The 22,758-nt window shown below is 40.5% G+C and overlaps 4 protein-coding genes across 7 annotated transcripts in view; all 4 read right to left on the bottom strand.

The window, feature by feature from the left end:
• LOC116729323 (peroxisome proliferator-activated receptor gamma coactivator-related protein 1-like) overlaps positions 1–5,881 on the bottom strand; it is a 28,251-nt gene extending 22,370 nt beyond the window's left edge. The window contains exon 1 of the mRNA XM_032577761.1: positions 5,720–5,881. Coding sequence (XP_032433652.1) covers positions 5,720–5,732 — 13 coding nt within the window. The 5' untranslated portion in view covers positions 5,733–5,881. The remainder of the gene's footprint in view (positions 1–5,719) is intronic.
• A 1,959-nt stretch (positions 5,882–7,840) lies between these two features.
• On the bottom strand, positions 7,841–11,185 carry ctu1 (cytosolic thiouridylase subunit 1 homolog (S. pombe)). Of its 4 annotated transcripts, XM_032578178.1 has the most exons (4): positions 11,007–11,176; positions 10,778–10,815; positions 9,643–10,143; positions 7,841–9,013 (listed from the first exon to the last, which is right to left on the bottom strand). In XM_032578178.1, the coding sequence occupies exons 3-4, from the start codon at positions 10,136–10,138 to the stop codon at positions 8,478–8,480; spliced, it is 1,032 nt and encodes a 343-aa protein (XP_032434069.1). In that variant the 5' UTR covers positions 10,139–10,143; positions 10,778–10,815; positions 11,007–11,176; the 3' UTR covers positions 7,841–8,477. The 4 variants fall into 4 exon arrangements, with proteins under 4 accessions (XP_032434069.1, XP_032434071.1, XP_032434068.1 ...); XM_032578180.1 differs by lacking the exon at positions 10,778–10,815 and having other exon boundaries at positions 11,083–11,185; XM_032578177.1 differs by lacking the exon at positions 10,778–10,815.
• A 2,155-nt stretch (positions 11,186–13,340) lies between these two features.
• On the bottom strand, positions 13,341–15,071 carry crybb2 (crystallin, beta B2). Its single transcript, XM_032578185.1, has 6 exons — positions 14,983–15,071; positions 14,654–14,741; positions 14,299–14,417; positions 14,066–14,198; positions 13,798–13,940; positions 13,341–13,678 (listed from the first exon to the last, which is right to left on the bottom strand). The coding sequence occupies exons 2-6, from the start codon at positions 14,714–14,716 to the stop codon at positions 13,510–13,512; spliced, it is 627 nt and encodes a 208-aa protein (XP_032434076.1). The 5' UTR covers positions 14,717–14,741; positions 14,983–15,071; the 3' UTR covers positions 13,341–13,509.
• Positions 15,072–17,994: 2,923 nt separating this feature from the next.
• crybb3 (crystallin, beta B3) lies at positions 17,995–22,390 on the bottom strand. Its single transcript, XM_032578184.1, has 6 exons — positions 21,633–22,390; positions 20,723–20,820; positions 20,034–20,152; positions 19,792–19,924; positions 19,537–19,679; positions 17,995–18,592 (listed from the first exon to the last, which is right to left on the bottom strand). Exons 2-6 carry the CDS (start codon positions 20,795–20,797, stop codon positions 18,325–18,327), a joined length of 738 nt encoding a protein of 245 aa, XP_032434075.1. The 5' UTR covers positions 20,798–20,820; positions 21,633–22,390; the 3' UTR covers positions 17,995–18,324.
• Positions 22,391–22,758: the final 368 nt, after the last annotated feature.

Here is a 22,758-nt window from a genome sequence, read left to right as displayed (position 1 = left end):
GTGACGGAATCGACAGAGAATCTAACTTTAAAGATTAAAGATGGCTAACTTTTTTTTTTTTTACCGTGCAGTTTAAGAAAGAAAATCCCAAACAGACAATGGTTGAATGGATGAAAGTTAGTAATGGCATACAATCAGTGGGACAGAGGCGTCATTTAGCGATTGCTAGCTAAAAATACCCTGCCAAGCAGAGCCATGTAAGAAAGATGACACTCCCTTTGAAAGATTGCTGGACCAAAATAAAAGTGCTTCCCCACAGAACAGTAAATCAGATCACAAGGGAAAGTCTAACGACTGATGCAGCACTCGGTCACTGAGGACAGTCGGAGTCAAGACGCGGATGAAAACCGTATGTCAACGAGGAGCCATCTGGGCTGTCTGCAAACTGTCAGAGAACGGCCATCTCGTCATTTACGGCATGCGAGCGCTTGTTAAAAGCACATTCGTGCTTTCAATAATATTTGTTCCAGGCATTTAAAAAAATTTTTTATCTATGATTGCGTTGACAACTGTTAGACATGTGGGATATTTAGCGTATTACAAATGTTCACTCCAACCTCCATGTGATTTAGCTTTTGAACAATTTAGCTAAAATTTGTTCAATTAGCTCAAATAAATAAATAAATAAATCAGGCCCTCCAGTTTCTTGCAATTTCACGGTAAAAGTCACACAAAAAAGTTTGGTTTTTTTTTCCACTAATGCTGGGTAATTGTGACTTGATTCCAAACGTTTCACAAAAATTGTCAAAAACATTGGGTTTGAGTGACTGCTGAGCTATAGTCCGTGATGGCGAGTAGCTATTTAAATTCTTTACATAAAAAAATATTTGTGTTTGTCTGTTATTTTGACCTTATTGTTTTCCTCTCTATGTCGATTTTTTAACAAAATTCCTTGCAAATATTTCCAAAGTAGCACCGCAAAATTTGTGATTTTGAAAGCAAAAAATAAATGATCATAAAAACAATGGTGAAATCCTGGAGGCACTGATAAATATTCATCCATTCACTCTATATAGAATAACCAACTAATCTAACAGGGACACATAACCAGCTGACAAGTTCTCTGCAGGTTCTGCCTGCCGACCCTTCGTCCTTTCAGGAGAGTGGATCAGCTTAAGACCCTAATCAGAACAGCGTCTCAACAGTGAGGGAGGAAAGTTTGGACTAGAAACCGTAAGCAGATGATCCTTCTGGGGAAGTGGAGCATGTGGACTCTAAGTGTTTGATGAACTGGATGGGGAAAGAAGCAGATCTGAAATTTGGTGAGCAGGCTTGGTCCCGAGTGCAGATAGGAAGTCCATCATCGTTGCTGGAGAAGCCCAGGTTGGGGATCAGGTTTCTTCTCCGACAGGTCAATAGGCAGGTTAAGGCTCCCGGGATTAACATTTTAAAAGAAACGAAACAAATGAAAACCGAATCCTTTTACACCTTTTTAAGTTGTAAAATGAAAAAGTTTGTGTTTTCTTTTCCTTTCCTTTCCTTTATACAGCTCCCAGCTGCATACTTCATGCAAGGCCATAGAGCTAACTGTAAACAAAACAAAAACCATTATTATAATAAAAAAAATAACATAAATATACATTATCTTTATCTACCAGTGAATCACTTGAATCTCTAATTTAAACTGATTTTAAAAACTGCACTAAAATTTAATAAAATAAGGATAATTTGCATAACCAGAATGATCAAAATTCAATAACATGAAAACTTTCCACTCATGAAAAAATGACAAAACCTCTGTTTATTAAGTGGAGATATCTTTTCACAAGCAAATCCAAGCTTAATGTGGCATGTATTGATAATTTGTAGAAATTCAGAGATCTTGAAGTTTTTAAGGCTTCAGAGTGATGTACTGATTTCTTTTGTGAACACATACGCATGAAAAAATAAAAGCATTAAAAGCATCAAGCTTTACATCAGCCTTATTAACCTGATATCAGTCAATGCCTGTCTCGAGCCAAGATCTGAGGTCATGTTAACTGGGAGAAAGAAACAGGAAGCGACTGAAAGGAGCTACAACTGGAACAACAGTATGGTACAACAGCAATTAACAGAGGAAAGGCTGTTCTGGCACCCGGCTCACAGACTGCAGGCCTGCTGCTGCCCCCTCCAACAGCGTTCGACGGCCTCCAGCACTGAGTCCGCTCATTGTTTTCCTTCACTGTTTCCTGAGGATGTGAGACAGGCTCGGTTGCCTAAGCGATGAGGTCAGTCACGCCGCTCTCTCTTCCCCAGACCTACAACAGGATGGGTGTGGATCAGGGACGAGCCTGATTTACAGTCGGGGGGCTTCTTTCCAGCTTTGCAGGCAAGCCCACTGGTTAAGCATGGCATGCTCCAGCTTTTCACAGGGTGATGATGGCCAGTTTGCTAACACTAACTCCGCACTGCTGACTCACAGTGAACCACTAAAACACCTTTAAGGATTATCAGCATGTAGTGCAAATGGTTTAAATATGCAGTGTCATGATTTCTACACCAAACCAAGTCTTCCTAGGGTTTTGTAATACATTTTTAAAAAGACTCCCTGTCTGCCAAGCGATCAACAGGACCTCCAACAGCTAAGGTTACAGGCCTGCCGTGTGTTTACAGATGCATTAAGGTGTTGCTATGTGCTTCGGTTTACACACAGATCTATTCGTGCTTCAATAGGTCTGGAAAAGGTGCCTGAGGAATTCCCTCTGTTTCTAACTATAAAGGGCATTTGTTACCTGCTGTGTTCCCAGAAAATCTCCCGAATCGGATTAGAGGAAAACTGTTCCTAAACACGGCGTCGGCTCCTCAGCTAAAAATTAAGACGGAAACAAAGGAGTAAAACAGTAGGAATGACTACCGCTTTGTACCCAAGTCACGCATGGAGAAGTTTAGTGCTACCTGTTAGCTTAAGTGAGAAGAAACTTTTGCTTTGTTTATAATCAGAGTTGGTACCGCACAACCTTTTCTCCTCCAAACAAACTTCCCTTAATGCAACAACTGACCCTTTCTTTGTGTTAAACTGTCCTCTTGTCCATGTTATTGACAAAAACCTAAAAACTTCATCCACCATTTTTTGTGGTTTTTCCACACCCTGTCCTTGCTCCCTTTCACACCAACCTGTGCTTCACGCTGAGGCAACAAACCTCCAGCAGAAAAAATAAAATAAAACCCCCCACTGTGAAGTCTGGACCAAATTTCCAGCACATTCTCTAGAACGTCGACGCTAAGCCAGACCTGGAACGATGCACTAATGTAGGGAGACTGAACTCTCCCAGTCATTTCAATCAATGCTTGTATTAAGGTCACAATAACAAATTTTGCTGAACAATAAATTGTCCCAGAAGTTATTGCGATAAATCATAATATTGTTGTTTTGAGACCATTTTAAAGTAACTCAATGGTAATGGCATAATAATGCAAAAAGACATTTTCAAAGATCGATAAACTCTAATGAACATTTAATACTGGAACTGGAAGCCATTTTAAATATCTGAAATAAACGAGCAAAGCTACAGAAACAATAAATAAAATGAAATATGAAGTCTCTGTAAACAAAACTGTCCTCCAGAAAAAGGGCTGGTTAAGACCAAAGCACCAGACTGGAGACTTTTGTCGTCCAGTTTTTGTTAGAAAGAGAGAGAAAAAGAGAAAAACGATAAATCATGCAAATGGAAATGATTGAGTTTGTTTCAATTCATCATGCGATTAATTGATTTATTGCTTATTGCGACAGGCCTACTTCTACTTTCTGATAAGCGTGCGTAAATGTTCAGCAGTTCACAGTATTAGAAAAAAAAGAAAGAAATAGAACCCAAACTGATTCATTAAAAACAGAAAACAGACAGAGCACTCTTGACACATGTTGCTCTAAGGTCCACATCTGGGCGAGGCCTCGTCCCATAGGGCCACATGCGCCTTGAAAATGAAGCTAGGCCTGGCTGCCACCTGGTCTAAGCTTGTAAGAAGGTTGATTGGAAAATTTCACTGGAAATTTCTGACTCAGAGTCAGCAAGGCAGGGCTCACCCTGCTCCTTCCAGCAGTGACGATCACATAAATCGCACAAGAAAAACAACAAAAAAAAAGGGGTTAAAACATGATCAAGTTTCTTTCTTGATTCACGAAAGTTTTTATCAACCAATCCTCTAGCGTTTTTGGTTAAAAGGTCAGTAATGAAGTGTGTTGTTCTTGCATACTCAAGGAGGGATTAAGAAACTTAAGACTACCACTGTGAGGCACTTAGGAGTAATTTAATCTACACTTTTTGACTTTTGCTCTACCGAATGTCAAAGCTCAATGTTTTTAACAAAGGGTTGGAAGATTTTAGGTGGGCAGACGGAGGCCAACTGCATCGCCGCAGGAGCAGGAGAGGTGCAGCGAGAGGTAAGTCATGACCTCGCGAGTATTTGGCCTTGGACCCCGAAAGAGAATGATGCTCGAAATTCCTCAGCAGCCTCGCCCCCCTCTGTCTTCAGCAAGCTGTTCGGAGAGGCTGCAAGCTCCCACTCAGTCAACAATACCTCCTTTCAGCAGACTACAGCAGCAAGAGCATCTAATGTGGCCTGGAGGTATTCTCACAGCAGGCCAAATGCTAAAATGTGAGCCATCATCTCTCCACTTAAACAATTACCAAATCCATTTAACTAAGGCTCCCCCTTTGAGAGGTCAGAAAAGGAAGAACAAAAACTTCACAGATGCAGAGGTTTAGCATGAAATACATAGCATGAAGTGAATATACTGAACAGATATAGTCGACATATATGAAACTGTAAGTGGAAGGACATAAGAGAGTTTGTGGTGTAACTAGCATGTCTTACTTTTGTCAATTGTCAAAGCACGAGTTAGAAAATGTTGGCTGGAATGTCAAAATGTAGAAATATTCCCAACACCAAAGAGCTCAATGAAATGTATTTTCCAGCCTGTGTAATGAACGCACTGATAGGGAAAGTGTCTGTGCCAGTCACGTCACAGAAAACTAAAATCGCGGGTGTTTTCAACACCGAAGTAATCAGACAAACTGGAGAACAAAACCAATAAACAAACAATTGTTTGGTTTCCCCCACAACCACAACGTCCATATTTCTAATTTAAAAATCGAGTATTTTCGTGGGTCAGTGGTTATGTGTGTGTTGTTGTTTTTCAGTAATATCTGCTCCGTCCCAGTGGTTTTGAACAGCCAGAGTGAAGGGCTGAACCCGCATTGTGCTGCAGTCTAAATACGGAGGCCTGTTGACTCCACCACTTCAAAGTTGGAATGAGTGGCCTGGGGCGAGAGCGCAGGAGTTCACGTTAAAGCTCGATAACAACACGACAACTGAACATCTCCTCCCGTTGGAGCGACATATCGGATCAAAAGTGGCTCATATACCTGGTGCAGGAGCGGCGTGTCATTATGAGAGACACAACATGAGGGAGAGTTCAAACAGAGGCGGCAGTAAGAGGCTAGCGGTGTCCAGTCGCTAACTTACTGCGATGCTTTTAAATAAACAAATAGGAGCGAATTATAAAATGTGTCGAAACGACTTACTTCTTTTCCCCCGCAGGCCGTGGTAACATTTCTGTCTACTTTTAACTCGCTTTTCCAGAGAGACAGAATAACCCGCAGTTAACCCGAAATACTATTTTAGACACAAAATCTCGACGAAACGTAACTAACTCCTCCACCCTGCTGCCCGTTTCTCTTCATAGAAAAAAACAAAAAAAAAAAAACCACTCCGCTTTCCAAAAGCAAGCGTTGCAACTTACCCAGATCGTCCATGGCGACTGCCTGGTTGTGTCCGGCCTGAGTTTTCTTCCTAGCGACCTTATCGACGGTTTACGAAGTCTGAGTCTGGATCTTAAACTTCTCCACTGCTGCTCCACAAGTTCAGTCGGGACAGGGGCTCGTGAACGCGCAGCGGCGTGTTCGAGTGTCGCTCACCCAGAGCGCCTGCATGCTGCGGCTGCAGCGCGGTAAACAGCGACATCTGGCGCCCAACAGCCGCAACTACATGCTTAAAGCCAAACGGGAGAAATGCCAAGTTACAGTTACACGTTATGTGTCTCAAAAATAAAAGAATGTCCTTGAAAAGTTCAATAGTTCAAGTCAAGTCAAACAGCGAGATATACATGACACTTTTGTTAGCCTTCCGTTTGTATGTTTACGCTAAGAAGCTTCAGTTTCAGTTTTTCTCTGAGAAATGATAAGACTTCAATAAAGTATTTAGATACGTCCTACCACCTTCAGCTTCTCATGTGGCCTAGACCTGCAAAAAGAGGCTGTTTTGCGACCAGAAGACTCCCCGTGTCACCAGGGAAGCTTTGCTGAGGAGTCGGCTCCCCCAACGTCTTCTCCCTGCGTCCCAAGAAGGAGAACAAGGAAGGGAGGTGTTGAGGATGAGCAACCTGCCAAGATGATGCGGTGCAAGAAGGTCCTTGGAAATGAACAGTCCCCTGAATGGTTTCTTCCCTCAGTCCATGAAATTAACTTCTCAAGGCCAGTGCACACGGAAGAGGACTTTGAGGAACCAATGAAATCAACATCTGGCCTTGACCCAGGCGGCCTGAGAGGTGGAGGGAGGTGGAGAGAGCTCCTGGTTCAGACCTCATTGCACTTTGAGTGACTGATTAGTTGTGATCTCTGAAGGGTGAAGGACTAATTCCCCACAAAGAAACTGAGACATATGGAGATCATTGCTTTATTGACTTTTTCTTAAAGCTAATGACTTTCTAGCAAGACTAGTGATGCCCTCAGTAGCGTCTTGCACTGTAGCTTTTCTTTACACCCTTGTTGGATGTTGTTTTTTAGATGTTAAGGAATCTAGCAGGACTGCTGATGCTCTCGGTAGCACCTTGCGCCAGGGCTGTTCTTTGCACCGCTGCTGGATTTTGTTTTTTAGATGCTAAAATGTTTGGCAGGACTGGTGATGCCCTTGGTAGTGCCTTGCTCCAGGAATTTTTGTTGCACCACTGCTGGATTTTAGGTTTTAAATCTAAAGATTTTGAACATCTACTTTTTACTATGTTCCAAAATGTAAAAAGTGAGTGTTGTGGCACTTGTAAATCAACAAGAAATCGTGGTAAAATGAGAATTTCTGAGGAGTGAGATGATGTTGCTGAGGACAAATTAAAGACTGAGACAATGCTGTGCAAGATAAATTTGATTCTCCAGAGTGAAAAGAACTCATGACACATTTAAAATCCGTAGCGAGTCCGACAGGGTTTATGGTGACAAAATAAAAACTATAGCGATAGAGACATTGGGAATGAATTGGAATCTTCCAAGGACGACAGGATGAAGATGTGAGGAATACAGCAGCTTTGGTTTCCCCAACGTGACCTTGGACATTCACAAATCCATCAGTTTGTGGCCTGATCCAGAAACTTCCCAGAAGTAATAGCTTCTGTGTTTTTTTTACCTCAATGTGTTCTTGGGCAAGACACAGAGACTCAAATGGCATGTAATGCTGCTTCTGTAGACATTAGGCTGAAGGAAGATTCGAGATGAGAGCGCAGAGGACCATCGTCTGACTTTTATGTAGTGAGAGGAAAAGGGGAGTAGATGTTCAGAAAGTTTAGTAACATTACAGAACTTCCAGAGCTGGTTTCTGATTCCAGACGCAGTCTCTACAGACCTTTAATCTCTCTGACATTTCTGATCATCCCACACTGGCTCTGTGGGATGCTTCCAAGATACATAAGTGCAGAACAAATGAAGTTTTTCCATCTTTTTTAGCTTATTGAGGAACTTTAAATGTAAACATTTGTGTAGATGTGAAGTGTAATGTTTACGTGCATTGCATTTATTCTATTTTTGGTTTTCATGGAACATAAAATATAGATTTTATAAATCCTGAATTTATGCCAATATCACGCAAGCAGAATAAATCGTGTGGATCAAGAAAATCATTTATTATAGTTCATAAAACATCTCTGGATCACTTTTGTCCCATTCTTCCATTTTCTTAAACCAATCATGTTATTTTTCTTCATGGTTAAGCTTTTCATGATTTCTCATGAGAGTCAGAACGCTCAAATGTCACAAATTATTTAAACTACCAGTTGTCAGAGCGAGTATGAAATGATGCATGGTCGGCAGAAAATATTCAGGGGTTGAGAGAGACCTCCAAAAAGCCGAACGCAAACCAGCAAATAGTGCAAAATAGTTCCGGTCCACTTGAAGTACCCTGTAAGATGATGCGTCATCAAAAATATATAGAATGTAAAAAAAAAAAAAAAAACTAAAGCATTTTGATAAAGTGAAATTATAATGAAAAAACTTTTAAAAGTTGTAAAGCTCACACAGACTTGAAAATTAATCTAATTTCTGGAAATTCTGGGAAAATACACTGACGACTCTTAAAAAAATCCAAATAATCCCTCATTTCTGCAATGAAAAATTATTTCAATATAATTTTATAACTCTAGTAAAAAGTACATTCAACACTCCAGTTGAACGCCGTTTATGCTGAAATTATGCTTAAAAAAATTCATCTTAAATCTTTAGATAAATACATAGATACCATCAAAAGTCTACTGATTTGAGCTTTCTCTCCTCGCGCTCTGTGAGAGGCTGCTGGGAGAGAATCTTCTCATGCAGGCGGTGGTGCTTCCCTATGCCCAGCTTAGGCAGACCGCGATTCAGGCCCTCCAGCAGCACGCATGACTTGCAGAGCGCCTGGCTGGAGATGTAGCCGCAGCGGCTGCAGGTCCCCTGGACGGGCATCTTCACCCCCTCGCGAACAGACAGGTTCTCACCGGAGTGGATGATGTCCATTATTGAGCTGGGCCGTATACTCTCCAGGTCCTTGAGGAAGGTCCTTGCGTAGCCTCGATAGGCGTTAGGGGAGTATATGCACTCTGTCGAAAAGTAGTCCAGCTTCTTAAAGTAGGCGTACAGGACGATCTCTTTCTCGTAGGCGTACTTAAGGGGCTTGCAGCGAGGCACGACCCCGTCGCCCTCGCTGGCTGTGGAAATGGCGGTGCAGCGACGTAGACGAGCTATGTCCCCACGCAAGATGTTCATTAAAACCGTTTCTGCCACGTCATCGGCATTGTGACCTGAGAAGACAAAGAAAGTACATGGCGTTATTTAAAGACACGCTATGTAGTGTTCACCGCTTACTGTCCTCTTTAGAAATTCAGGCAATTTATGATTATTTACAAGGTATCAAGTTTCACCAAGATACATTTAAGACCTTTTTAATGCCACCTTGAATTAAATACCTACAAATATATGCATACAAATAAATGAACAACTATAAAAATAGACGATGGATGGGCTGTCCTGTTGTACTACAATCAGGAATAGCAAAAACAGAAATTTCAAGCTTAAAAGCTTTTGTTGTTTTTTTTTTATTGCACAGAATGTGCCTAGCCACAAAGGTAATAAAATTGAAAATACCTATGCAAAAAAAGCTAACAAGCAAGGTTATATTAGAATGTACTCTTGTCTAATGGTCCTGCAAAAAAAAAAAAACCCTCATATGAGATTATATAGTCCTGCCACAACAAAATTTAAGACCTGTGATTAATGCATTTACTTTTTTAAAATGAATTTAAGACATTTTAATGCCTTAATTTTAGATACATGACTTTTTTTAAAGGATCGAGCGCAGACATCCTGATTTAAGATTGTGTAGAAACTTTGAGAGCTACTCATAGTAAATTGCCCCACTGATCCAGATTACCTGTACAAATCTTGTCCACTTTCAGCATGACGGCTCCTCGGTCCAGTGCCTGTCTCCTGAACACCCCGCAGAAGGTGCAGTTGTTTTTCAGTCCCACCTGCTTCACTATGGCGTCCATCGTCCAGCCGTACAGCTCCTCGTACGAGACGATCTTCAGCGGCAGTTCGTACTGTTGTTGGTTTCTCTTCACCGTCTCCAAGGAGTCGTCCCGGTAACCGGTGATTCCCTCGTCCACGGATATGAGCATGAGTTCGAGTCCGTAGCTGTGCCTCTCGTTCAGAAGCTTCATGACGTGTGCGAGCACCGTGGAGTCCTTTCCGCCCGAGGCGGCGATGCCAACGGTCTCCCCGGGTCTGAAGAGCTTTGCCGCCACAATGGTCCGATGCACCTCCTCCTCAAACGCCCAGAAGAAGCACGCCTTACACAGAGAGTGGCCGGTTTTTGGACGTTTCAGCACAGCGCGCTTCTCGGAGCAGCTGCTGCACAGGACAGGCATCTTGGCTGCGGAAAGATTGACAAATTTTGTTTAAGAGATGAGAAAGGAAGAAACTTAACTTACGAGGACACAGAAAGTGGTTTCCCTCTTCCATTTATTTAAACTGGAAGAGCAGAATAGTTGATTTAAAAAGGGAGCAAAGCTAAAAAAATCCTCCTCCTTTCAACCATGGCAATCTCCACAAAAAACAAACGTGTTTTTTAAAGAAAGCCACTAAGAACACAAATCAATTATGTATTAAAATTTTCTAGAAATTCGAGGAAGGAAATTGTTGTGAAGCATCTTTTTCAAGAAAGAGGAGGATTGCACTAAGTGATTGGGCAGCCACCAGTGCAGAGCTCAGGAACAGCAGCAGGCAGGCAAACACAGTGAGAAGACTCCTTAAAACATCACATTAACTTGTTTCTCTGAAACTTGTAACAAATTAATATAGATTTTCGGAATATTACAGAAACATCTGACAAAAATATGCAACACTGGATTCACGTAGTTCGTAAAGAACCTACATTCTGAAATTAAAAACGTTTTCTTTGTTGTAGGACATTATCAGTGGCAGAAAGCAGCGCATCTCATCTCATAATATTGCGTTTCAGGATTGGATTGTCAAATGTATCAAGATGTATAAATGGACAAACTCACTCAGCAGCTTTACGTTTTTGATGTGTAATGAATGGCAGTTGCAGTAATAAAGACGGGAGGAAGAAACGTGTTCAGAGCAGCGCTAAAAATAATGGTTCTGTGTATTTTAAAGCCCAATCTAAAACCAAAACGTAAGAAAACGACCAACGTGAACGCCAGACAGACATTTCACAAACCTATCACTAGCTAGCAAAGATAAAACACATTTAAAGATGTAACTTTTGCATACCGACGTTTCCTGTAAGACGAGATTTGAACAAGAGACGTGGAAACCAAGAACACCAGAAAAACGTCTTGAAACCTACGTTTATCTTATCAGAAACACTTTGTGTCCAATGAAAAGAGCCGCATGTTGCAATGCAGCTACACCATGTTTCTCCTTAGAAACATGGCCCTGCAGCGCATCCTATTGGTCGGAGGTTATCATTACACATCTTCTTCTTCTTGTTTTTTTTTTTATGGCGGTTGGCAAACAACTTTTAGGTGCATTACCGCCACCTTCCAGACTGGAGTATGGATCAGATGTTAATCCACTATAATCTCCCCATCCCGTTCTCCTTAGAAAACTAAAAATACTATTAAAAACTGCATCCCCAGACGATCTTTGAAGCAAAATCCTAATATCTAATTTATTTTTATTCCTAGTTAAATCTCTAATTAACACCTCCCTTTCCTGAACATACTTACTATATTCTAAAAAAAATATGTTGTATTGTTATTTTCCACAATAACTACAAAAACCTGTACTATGTTTATTAATTACTTTAAGAGTACTGTTTAAACCGGTATGTCCAAACCTTAATCTAGATATAGCATCCTCTTCTTTTTTATTCCTGCTACATTTCCTAAATTCTCCAACTTTTTTTTTTTTTGGATGTTATAATAAAATCTTGCATTGCTTCCTCTATCTCACTGTTCTTGATATTTTTCCTTAATACACATTTTACTACTATTTTTAACCTCATTTTTGCTTATTTTAATATTTGAATCAACAATACACTTTTTTTTGCTGCATTCTTAGCAAAATTATCTGCCAGCCCATTTCCTATCACTCCAATGTGGGCAGGAATCCAAACTAATTTAACCCGAGACCCATCATTTTTAATCCTAAAAATAGAATGATTAATATCCAATTTAATATCTTGCCTTGATTCTGAATTTAGTTCTAAAATACTTATTAATGCACTACTTGAATCTGAACAAATTATAACCTCCCTCTCTCTTGTTTCCTCAATCCATCCTAAAGCCAATAAAATAGCCATCAATTCACCTGCATACCCTGTCAACTTATCTGTTCTTCTTTTATTTCTCACAATATCTAAATCCGGAATTATAAATGCTATTCCTATATTGTCATGTGACATTTTGGAAGCAATCATTGCACATCAGTGGGTAACTATTCTCTTATGGACAGAAATCTGGCTGCAGACTTTAGCAGACAATCCCTCAAATGAAGGATTTTGGATTTACGGATGAACAGTGAGGTTTATCGGGAGCAAACCCCGAGTTTCACCGTAAGAGCTGTATGCACAAACACACACACAAAAAGACAGTGTTTATACAAAAACACGCTCTTACAACTAAGAATAACGTTCACTACAAAAAAAATATCAACTCTAATTCAAAACTATGAACTAGAGTTTGTATACAATAAAACAAATTTACAGTTCCGACCGATCAATAAAAGAAATGTTCTTATTTACAAAATAAACATTCCTTGTACCTCTACCAAGGGGGCCGCTAATAACGAGATAAATTTTACAGCCTTGTTGCAACTTGTTTTCCGTTCAAAATCAAAAACAGGAAGTCCGTCATATATTATATACAATAAAACAAAGCAGACGCAATAAGTGCAAAAAGGCAATACAACAAATAAGTTGGGGTTATTTACAATCATACCTCGAGTAGAAACCGGAAGCATCTGTGAACTGCTGAAAAAGGGACAACTTGCTGACTGTCTGACATTAAATGCCCAAAATTGCTGTCTTAGCTCAGTTAGGATTACTAAAAGTATTTCTAAGTGCTTTTATTTAGATTTTTCTTTTACCAAAAGCCAGAGGTTTATATACAATGAGATTACTATGGCTTGTAAGAGAAAGTGAGAAAACATTATTATGCCTCTTTTTCATACAGTGTATGTAAATTCATAGCGTCAGTTAAAAAAACAAAAACTATCAATTACAAATGGAAATTCAATGTTATAATTCATGTTATCTTCAAAGAGTTGTAGATGGTAATGGCTGTGGGCAGGAAGGATCTCCTGTAGCAGTCTCTATTACAGTGTTTCTATCGAAGCCTCTGACTGAAGACACTGATTGTTGTATAAGGTCTCATCAAATGAAGGCACTTTTCAGATTGATGTTTCTCCTTTATATTGGTCTTTCACAAAATCTCAACAAACTAGACTGAAGTTTGTAGTTGTAAAGAGACACAACGTCTACAAGCTCAAAAGGCCTGAATACGTTTGCAAGGCGTTGTGCATACTTGAGATCTTTCTCTTCAAATTCCCAGATGAAACTAGCTCGTATGTTACAGAATGGGAATAAAACACACCACCAGGGGGAAATGTTAAGCAATGAGGTTTTATTAGTTTGCTCCAAAGAATGCCACTGCTACAACAGCTGCAGTGGATAATAAATGCTGAATGGTGTAGCTGAAATTCTAAGATGCTGCGGCTAGATGGGGGTCAAGGCTTTCAGAGACAGAAATCACAACAGGGAAGAGTCACAAGCTTAGTTGACGGGGTGAAAAGCGCCCCTCTGATGCCACTGCATGTCTCTGATGCGCCGAACTGACTGGATCTGGGGAATCTGAGCTCCGAACTCGCCGCTGTCTTTATACTCCCCCTTTTCAAACAGGTACTGAAAGCCTCTGTAACCTGGATACTGATAGCCAACCCAGCTGGGGCATGAGGAGGAAATTGCATGTCAGAGGTGAAACTATTCAAATTATTATTTTTTTTTTTTTGCCAAATCACTCATCATCATCATCATCATCATCTGTCTGGAATAGAAACTTACGTGCCGCTCTGGACCCGGACAGAGGACACCTTCTCCTGGTAGCCATGAGCATGGAAGCTGGGAACATCGTCGTCTATGATTTCTATCTTCTTCCCTGCAAAGCTTGGGTTTTCGTAAAGGACAATCTTGTGCTCCTGGCTGTCCTGGGAGGGAGAGAGAGAGAAAGCAAGAAGTCAGCCAATACAGTCTAGCATCATATTAGGCAGCTGGCTGATGATGATGATGATGATGATGAGGTGAACTAAAAACGCGTTCTGTGTTCTCTCACCACTTTAATTGGGCGGAACGCAACAATGGTGTCGCTTCGCCTGCTGTTGGTCCAGGAATCCCAGCGAGGATACTCCCCCTTCTCAAACACATACTGCTCCCCCTTACAGCTGGCCTGCTCGTATCCCACCCATCTGACAGGACGGAGGAAAGAGACGCAGCCACACGTCAGTCCTCCGTTTTGTCTGTTGCGCTCTAATTCTTTTTTTCTGCAGGCCTCTGAAACACACTCACGGTCCACACAGCACCAGTATGGAGCCCACTTTCTCCACGCCTGCTTCCTGGAGGTCGTTACAGGGCCCAGTCAGCTCATGGCAGCGGCCCTGGAAGTTTTCCTGCTCATAGATGACGAGCTGTGCATCGAATGCGGCAAAATAAAGGTTGAGCTTGTACTTTTTCATCAATATTAAGGAATTATTGACTTAAAACAAGCTCCTATATCGTGCTGAAAAGTTTCTTGTAAGTTAGTTTTGTCACATTTCAAGTGCACTAAGATACTTTCACCAGAAACTAGATCAAAAATACTTGGTAAGACATTGTGTTTTTTTTTTTTTTTTTGCAGTGCTGGTTGTACATGCGTTCCTCTCACCTTAAACGCACTGCTTCCTGGCTGCTGCTGCTTGGATGCAGGGATCTGGTGATCTGTGGCCATAGTGAACAGATTGGCAAGGATAAACCTGAAAGGAAACACTAACAGTGTTATAATGCAACCGATTCTAGTCCATATTGATATTTTTTTTCACATTTAAAAAAAAACAAATCTTTTTAGGCATATTTTGTATAAAATATGTAAAAAAAAATAACAAAAAACAAACAAAAAAAACAACACCGGACATATAGCTATAGACAGTATGCAAGCAATCAATTGTAAATAGTTATGAGAAATAAAAATGAGCATGATAAGAACAAACCCCTTACCAGTACCTGTTGGTGCCAGTGTGTTTGTGTCGGCACAGGGAGCTCAATATATACTGAACGCCCAGGGGGGGAAACTCTGCCAACAGAACCCAAAGCGGCCGAGCCAGCCAGCAGATCGGCCTGCCATAGGCCAACCGGACTAAAACCAGGGGGTCACTGTATACCACCCCCCACCCTCACACTGCAGCTCCAACCCACCCCACCCAACCCCGGAGGGTCATCCTCCCACAAAGTTATTTCATTACTTGTCAGTTTTGTCCAGCCAGTCATTGTTTGATATCCACATGATTCAGCACAAACAGTGCCAAGAGTCCCACAGCCACAATGAGCGGGAGAAAGATAGGAAAAGACGGGTTTTACTGCGCTGTGGAGGTTCAAGCTCAGGGGGAGCGCAGTGGAAATAGATATCTGAAATTGTGCGCCTCTTATGATTCGTTATCCAGGGTAAAAAATTTAAAAAAAACTGAAAAGAAAAAAGAAAATGGATGTCGAATTTGAATCTTTTTGGAAAATAGGTGAGCAAGAAGATGAATGTTCTCTCAGATTCCTTCATTGTTTAATTTTAACTACAAAACAAAAAAACACGTCATCTGAGTGTCTGTCGCAACACTCGAGACACCTTTACCTTATTTTTTGTTATAATAAACTTTATGCATTTTTATTTCACCAACAATCTAATACAGAAACAAAAACACAGGTAGGTACGGTAGCACAGATTTCCACTCCAAGACTTCACAAAACGTAACGTTTTTAAAAGCTGCTACAAAGGAAACACTGGGCATTCTGCTGTGTGTTTAGTGTGATCAATGACATCACAAGAGGTACAAGAGTCAAGCTAATCAGCTAGCATGAGGACATTTGACAGATTTTGGTACAGTCTCTTTAAACACCTCGTTTGCATTTAGGTTGGAAAAGATTACAGCATGTTTGATTCTAGTGACCACAAAGTCGTGACAAAGATCGTTGCGGATGATGAAGCTGAAGCAAACCAAAATAAATCTTCAGAATTTTAGCAGTCACAATTTTTATTTCTGGATGAATTTTCTTTTTTTGACAATCATAAAATTATTACAAGTATATTTTGTTTGTATGACCTCAGGTAGTTATGTGATTTGCCACTACAGTGACATCTGAATTTAGACTACAGTAAAAACATTACAGAATGAAAGGGAACATGTTTTAAAGAGAAATTTGACTACAAATAGAAAAAAGAGGATATAAACAAGAAAATTAAAAATGATCATACTCAAAGGAGCTGATGAATTGCCCCGGATCTCTTCATGCATATACCGACAGCATCATCTGTATTTTGTTAATGTCTCTTCAAATGCTGCCGTTCATCAAGGCAGAATTTTTAGAGTTAATTTAAGCTGGTTTTGTTAGACAGACCTGGGTTTTAGGCGCAGCATATTCATCTGTTTCCAAGGAGATGAAGGTCAGGGCGCTGTGGAGCCTGATGTGACTATTCTAATGCCAATTCTTCAGGAGTGTTAAGAACTACTGTCCAAACACAGAGCACTCAGCTTTTACCAGTTTTCAACCATCTGTCACAAGCGTTACCTTCAGGTGAAAGAAAATTTGTTGGGATGTTGAGCTAAAACCACAGAGTCATAATCCTGTCATGAACTGCAGACTGTTGACACACAGCCAGGTTAGTTCTGTTTTTGCTTCTTTGTTGCATTTAAATGTTATGAGAGAAAAAAAAAAACTATACAAACCAACTATGTAAAAAAGAAAATAAGTAACGGCCCCTAACTAACGATTGATTGTGCCATCATTGGTGGCAACAACGTCCTCCAAGCGTTTCAGATAACTGGCAACGAGTTTTTTTTATATCACTTTACTCTACACACTCTTCCTTGCAGAATTCACATCAGACTTAAGTCCAGGCTATGACTTGGCCACTTCAAAATATTCATATTTTCATTTTTGGGACATTGAAATGTGGACTTGTTAGTATCATTGTCCTGTAGCGAAACCCGAGTTTGCTGGAACAAATCACAAACTGGCCTGGACAGTCGATGACAACAATGTGCAATGATTCAGTTTTCTATCCATTCTTGAATTTAGACTGGAGCACTATGGGATGCTTTTTGAGATGTTTCGGCTTTCTTTATGTTGTTAGGAGTCAAGATCTGGTAGTAATTTAGTCTAAGTGTGACGAGTGAATAAACTCAGATTTTAAAAAATCCACCGCTTTTTGATTCCAGTTAATTCGTGATTTTAAAGGGGGGTTAGTTCATGTTCCACAAAGGGCCAGACTGGTTTAAATAGCTTTATTCCCCATCAATAAATGAAATCATCATCTACTATATTTACTCATCTATGCTTAATTGAAAAATAGTTTGATGACCTGAAACATTTAAGTGGGACAATAAAGCAAAAGCTGAAAAATGCTGAATAGAGATGGAGGTGGATGTTTATATTTGTGCCCATATGTATAATTATGACCCATATGCATATTATCCAAAACCACAAGAAATCCAAACTTGTGCATGCAAGCCTTCTGTTTTTTTTTTAATGAATCTCTAATTAATCAGACACTTACAAAATATTGACGTCAAGATTTGGGTTTTCCCAAAAGGTGTAGTAATTCTAGTTTATATAAATTTAAGAATAAACATATTAGAAATGCTAATCATTCTGGCTTTTATCAAATATAAGTAAGTTTGGTAATCGTAGCTTAAAACAAGAAAGGGTTAGTCCGATTAATTGTCGACAGTGAGGAATAAAACGGTCGTGTCCTTTCACATTGTCACATGTTTTATGTAAATATCTAGTTTCTGCTGAGAGTCATTTACTTTAAAATTAACAATGATGCCTACGGCAGGGAAATTGGTGCACTCTATTTTAATAGCAAGCATACATACAGCGTGACATCATTTCCGTTGCTGCATATCCGCATATTCACTGAATCAGTCATGTGTTTCTAAGACTGGATGAGATCTGATGCAGCAGACTAAAATAGGAAAACAGTCACCAAAAGTAGCACATGGGGCTAAAAAGCAAATATAGTTGAAACAAAACTGTGGTTTATTTCATGGAAAAACCAAAAAAATCTCAAAATTTACAGTATAAATTACTTTTAAATAGAGGCCAATTTTACATTTATGTTCTGGATTCTTTTTTTTTTTTTTGCAGATCTTAGGAAAGAAAATGTCCAACTTGCAACACAATTATAACATCACCAACAGATTTCAGGTCAAACAACCTTTATTTGCCAGTGAAACACACATGGCACTCGTGACTGGCTACAAGTAGAGTTTGCCATGGTTAGGTGAGGGCAGAGGGCCGGCACTTTGGGGCAGAGCTGGAGTTTGAGAGGGCAGGTGAGGATCCCGCTCAGCTGGCCCCGGCTGTCGCGGGAGGGGCAGGAGGAGCCGGAGACGGAGCAGGAGCCGGATCAGGGTCTGGGCCGGGAGCAGGGGCGGGAGCGGGGTCGGGGTCAGGAATGATGAAACATCCTCTCTTGTGCCACTGCATGTCCCGCACACGTCGGACAGATTGGATCAGGGGAGAGGGGGCCTCCCAGTTGTTCCAGTGCTTGAAGTCTCCTCGTTCGAAGATGTATTGGCGGCCCCTGTAGCCTGGGTACATGTAGCCCACCCACCTGGACAAACACAGAAGGAGTCACGCAGGGGTTTGTTCCTGGAAAAACCTCAGACAGGAGCTGCTCCTTGGGCTCTTTGGCAGGGAGGCATCCTTAAAATTCTTAAACACTCGTAAATTTATTTATCTAAAACCAGGGACTTAACATGTCTTAAATTCTTTAAAGATGGTGTAAGTTGGCCTCAAATACATTAATCATAGGTCATACATTTGGTAATGGCAGGACTATATAATCTCATATATTCTACTTTCTATCAGGCAAAAGTTGACCTGATAGGGCGCAAACATCTTCATTCACTGCGCTCTACAACTCAAGCTATTAAAGCTATTGGTAACAAGCTGCTAATACTTGCTAGCTAGTTCGCTTGCTAGCAACATAATAAGCAAATAAGCCAATGGCAGCTAGCATATGGCTCATTAGCAGCTAGCAAATGGCTCATTAGCAGCTAGCATATGGCTCATTAGCAGTTAACATATGACTCATTTACTCATTGACCTACAGTATACTCTAAAGTACACCTTGGTGGACTCAAATCTGTTTTATTAAAACAAATGCTAAATACAGCAAGTGTTTTTTTTTATTTTAGGAGAAAAGAAACTAAATATTTGTTCATTTTTTCTCAATCAAACCCAGAATAAGAAGCAAACTGGAGGAAAAATTATTTGAACACTTTTTAAATATACATATATACTGTATATGAACACTTGAACTGACGATTTTGGTCCATGTGGCACCCCTGTTTTAAATGGTGGAGTGAAAAACAGTAAGGCTGCTTCTGAGACTGTAACATTTTTAACAAGGAATACTGAGAAAAAAACATCCTCACCCTCCGATGAGGCACTAAGTTACACACTCTAGCAACAAAATAGTTAAAATCAGTGAGAAAGAAAAAAAAACCTAACAAAAATAAAGCTATTATTATAAGATACTCTGAAAGAACTCACGTTCCTTTGAGAGCCTTGACACTCGCTACCCGATCTTGAAAACCGTGGCCCCACAAGCTGGGCACATCATCATCAACAATCTCCATCTTCCTGCCGGTGAAGCCAGGGCTTTCGTAGAGGTGGAGCTTGTGTTCAGCGCTATCCTAAACAGCAGAAACAAATGTCTGCAGTCATTGTTACCTAATCAAAACAACAACAAAGCAGCACGGCTATGGTAGGAAGAATTACGCAACAAACCTGAAATGCGTCACTCACCACTTTAAGAGGCCTTAGCGACAGGAGGGAGAAGCTGCGCTGACTGTTGGTCCAGGTGTCCCAGCGTGGATACTCGCCTTTTTCCAGAACAAACTGCTCTCCTGTGAACCCATGTCGGTCATACCCCACCCAGCTGAGCAACAGAAACGGGTGGAGGGTGGGAAGGTGGGGTTTAACTTCTTCAGCTGGGCCGCGTAATACAGCAGAGGTTTTTCAAGGGGACTGGATGGAGCATTACTCACGGCCCGGAGTCCACGATCAAAGAGCCGACCTTCTCCAGTCCCTTCTCCGTCACATCTTTGCACTCTGAGGAAAACTCCGCCTTACAGCCCTGGAAATTTTCAAACTCAAACACCACCACCTGGACAGAAATGAGGTCTTTCTCATTGTGTCAAATCCACTGCGTTCTCTCCATCTCTGATTTTTTTTTTTTTTAAAGCTACACTGAACAAACACAAAGTTATTACCAAATATTTTTGGTCCAGTTTCTAGTACAAATATTCTAGCACACTTGAAGTTAGACAAAAATAACCTGCGAGTAACTTTTCAGCGATGTACAGCTTGTTTTAAGTCAATAATTTCTTAATGTTGATTAAAAAGAACTACTAGTTCCACTGGCAAATTATTTCACTTTTAACAAGAAATAATCTGCCAATGGAACAAGAACTTTTTCATCAATATTAAGGTATTATTGACTTAAAAGAAGCTCTGACATCTTGTTAAGAAGTTACTACTAAGTTAGTTTTGCCTCATTTCAAGTGTACCAAGAAATTTGTACTAGAAACTAGACCAAAAAATACTTGGTAAGAACTTTGTGTTATTGCAGAGTGCTTTATTTTTATTCATAGACGTCAAAACGCAACTGGAGATAACAGTAGTTATATTTTGGACAAACAAGGTTTAATCTGTGTGCAGAAAGCTGCTGCGGTACCTTATACGCGGCTCCAGCTCCACCCTGGCTCTTCCCAGCAGCAAGCTGCTCCGGGGCGCTCTGGTGCTCCGACATCCTCCTGATCCACTGCTCCTCCACTGTTTGGGAGCCGCACACACACGGACAGAGCAACATCCATAAAGCAGTCACACAGCAACAGATATGGATGCATCAGGAGAGACGTTTTTTTTTGCCAGGAACTGTTTTTCTCCTCTAGCTGATTGTCCTTTATGAGCAGAGGTGGGTAGAGTACTCAAAAGTTGTTCTCAGGTAAGAGTAGCCCGACTTCAACATATTTTTTACTCAAGTAAAAGTAAAATGTAGCCATCCAAGAAATTACTGAAGAGTGAAAAAGTATTTGGTACTCAAGTACTGAAAATACATAACCAGGCAGCCGGAAAATATAAATTTGTTTGGAAATTTTGGTATCTTACATGTAAAGAAGAAAATAGTCCATATAAATGACATAATTACAAAACAACAAAATCAGGCAAACGATACATTTTCCAAATCAGTTTCATTAAGGGTAAAAAGTTTTTAACAGAAACTGCAGGTGTGTGCGTCTGGTGAATTAAACTTGGTTAAAACCGGCTTGTTCTCCATTCAGTGAAGTTACTCTCACTGGGCAGAGAATCCAGAAATTTTACTCAAGAGTAGCGATGCTTCATAATAAAAATCCTCAAGTAAAAGTAAAAAAGTACAGCGTAGTAAATGGTATATTTTTTTCCAAAAAGTAACTTGAGTAAATGTAACTAGACACCATGGATAGTCACCATCCATAAATAAATCCAAAGCTGGATTGTTGTTGTTGTAACACCGTCTAATTCCAATGCCCAGCAGATAAAATGCCAATATTATTGATCCCTGTCGTCCACAACAACGATTTTTATTTATTTATTAATTTTGTTACCTTGGTATGCCTGAAAGGAAGTGGTAGCGTCCCTCTGCTTTTGTGCCACTCGGTGTTTGGAGGGGTCGAGCCATTAGAGGCCAGAGACGAAGAGGGGGGGTATTTATGGCTTATTTCTGGCCACAACAGCAGAAAAGGGGGAGCTGTTGATACAGCAAGTCTGTCGCTCACATTGTGTCCGTAACGCTGCCTCTCAATAGGCAGCTGTGTTGGCACGGGCTGCCCTGCCCGTCCGCCCGTCCTGCCAGCCGGCCGCCCGGGCTGCCAGCGAGCTCTGTGTGTGGGCACACACGGAGAGAGCCAAGAGGATTCAGCAAACAGGCCTGCTCAGCACAAACACACACGCAGGCTTTCCCGCACCCCAATTTTACCAACCCCACTTTTCATATTTTACCACGTTACAAACAGACATTTCAGCATATTTTATTAAGCTAGACCAAAACAAAGGAGCTAATAGCTGCAAAAAAAAGGAAATACATAGATTTCACTTTTCTTTTTTTTTTTTTTTACAAATAACGATCTTAATTAAATACCAGTTTCGATGCCCCTAAATAAAATCCAGCAACTGCTTTCCTTTAGAAGTCAACTACGTAGTAAGAAAGCCAATGCTTGTGTAATTCTGTCTTTGAAAGGTCGACTGATTTGTCAAACTAATCTGGCCTTTAGGAGGAGGAGTTGCATGTCGGCATGACTCAATAGACAATAAATTGGTTCATCGCATGATCTTTTGTTTTTCTCTTTTCTCTTTCTGCAATGGGTTCTTTGGTCTCAACTAGCCCTGTTTGTTTATGGTGACGTCATAATTCATTTTATTTGTTTATTTATTTTGGCTGTTTAAAACGTCTTCCCGTTCAAATGTTAAATGTTCATTAGAATTTAAAGTTTATTGATCCTTGAGTGTGTGTTCTGGCACAATTGTAATGTGAAGAGATTAGAAGAGTGTCAATGCCTTCATACATTGACAGTGAAGTTACTCAAACTATGCAAAACAAAACACAATGCATTCGCATTGCGTAATGCATTCATCGGTTTTTATTAGGGATGCAGGATATATCGGCACCAACATCGGTATTGGCCAATGTTAGCTATTTAACATATCGTATCAGTCTGATAAGTGAAACTGGCC

The sequence above is a fragment of the Xiphophorus hellerii genome, chromosome 12 (genome assembly GCF_003331165.1).
Source record: "Xiphophorus hellerii strain 12219 chromosome 12, Xiphophorus_hellerii-4.1, whole genome shotgun sequence".
NCBI lineage: Eukaryota > Metazoa > Chordata > Actinopteri > Cyprinodontiformes > Poeciliidae > Xiphophorus > Xiphophorus hellerii.
Note: the sequence above shows the minus strand (reverse complement) of the source record. Positions and strands in the feature narration are given on the sequence as shown.

Coding starts and splice junctions, on each gene's coding strand:
- crybb3 (XM_032578184.1), bottom strand. CDS start 20,797: ATGTCGGAGCACCAGAGCGCCCCGGAGCAGCTTGCTGCTGGGAAGAGC. Junction 20,153..20,722: donor GAGCTGGAGCCGCGTATAAG/GTACCGCAGCAG, acceptor ATTTCTGTCCAG/GTGGTGGTGTTTGAGTTTGA. Junction 19,680..19,791: donor CGCTAAGGCCTCTTAAAGTG/GTGAGTGACGCA, acceptor TCTGCTGTTTAG/GATAGCGCTGAACACAAGCT.
- ctu1 (XM_032578180.1), bottom strand. CDS start 10,138: ATGCCTGTCCTGTGCAGCAGCTGCTCCGAGAAGCGCGCTGTGCTGAAA. Junction 9,014..9,642: donor AGTGGACAAGATTTGTACAG/GTAATCTGGATC, acceptor TTGTCTTCTCAG/GTCACAATGCCGATGACGTG.
- crybb2 (XM_032578185.1), bottom strand. CDS start 14,716: ATGGCCACAGATCACCAGATCCCTGCATCCAAGCAGCAGCAGCCAGGA. Junction 14,418..14,653: donor CAGGAAGCAGTGCGTTTAAG/GTGAGAGGAACG, acceptor TTCGATGCACAG/CTCGTCATCTATGAGCAGGA. Junction 13,941..14,065: donor CGTTCCGCCCAATTAAAGTG/GTGAGAGAACAC, acceptor TCTCCCTCCCAG/GACAGCCAGGAGCACAAGAT.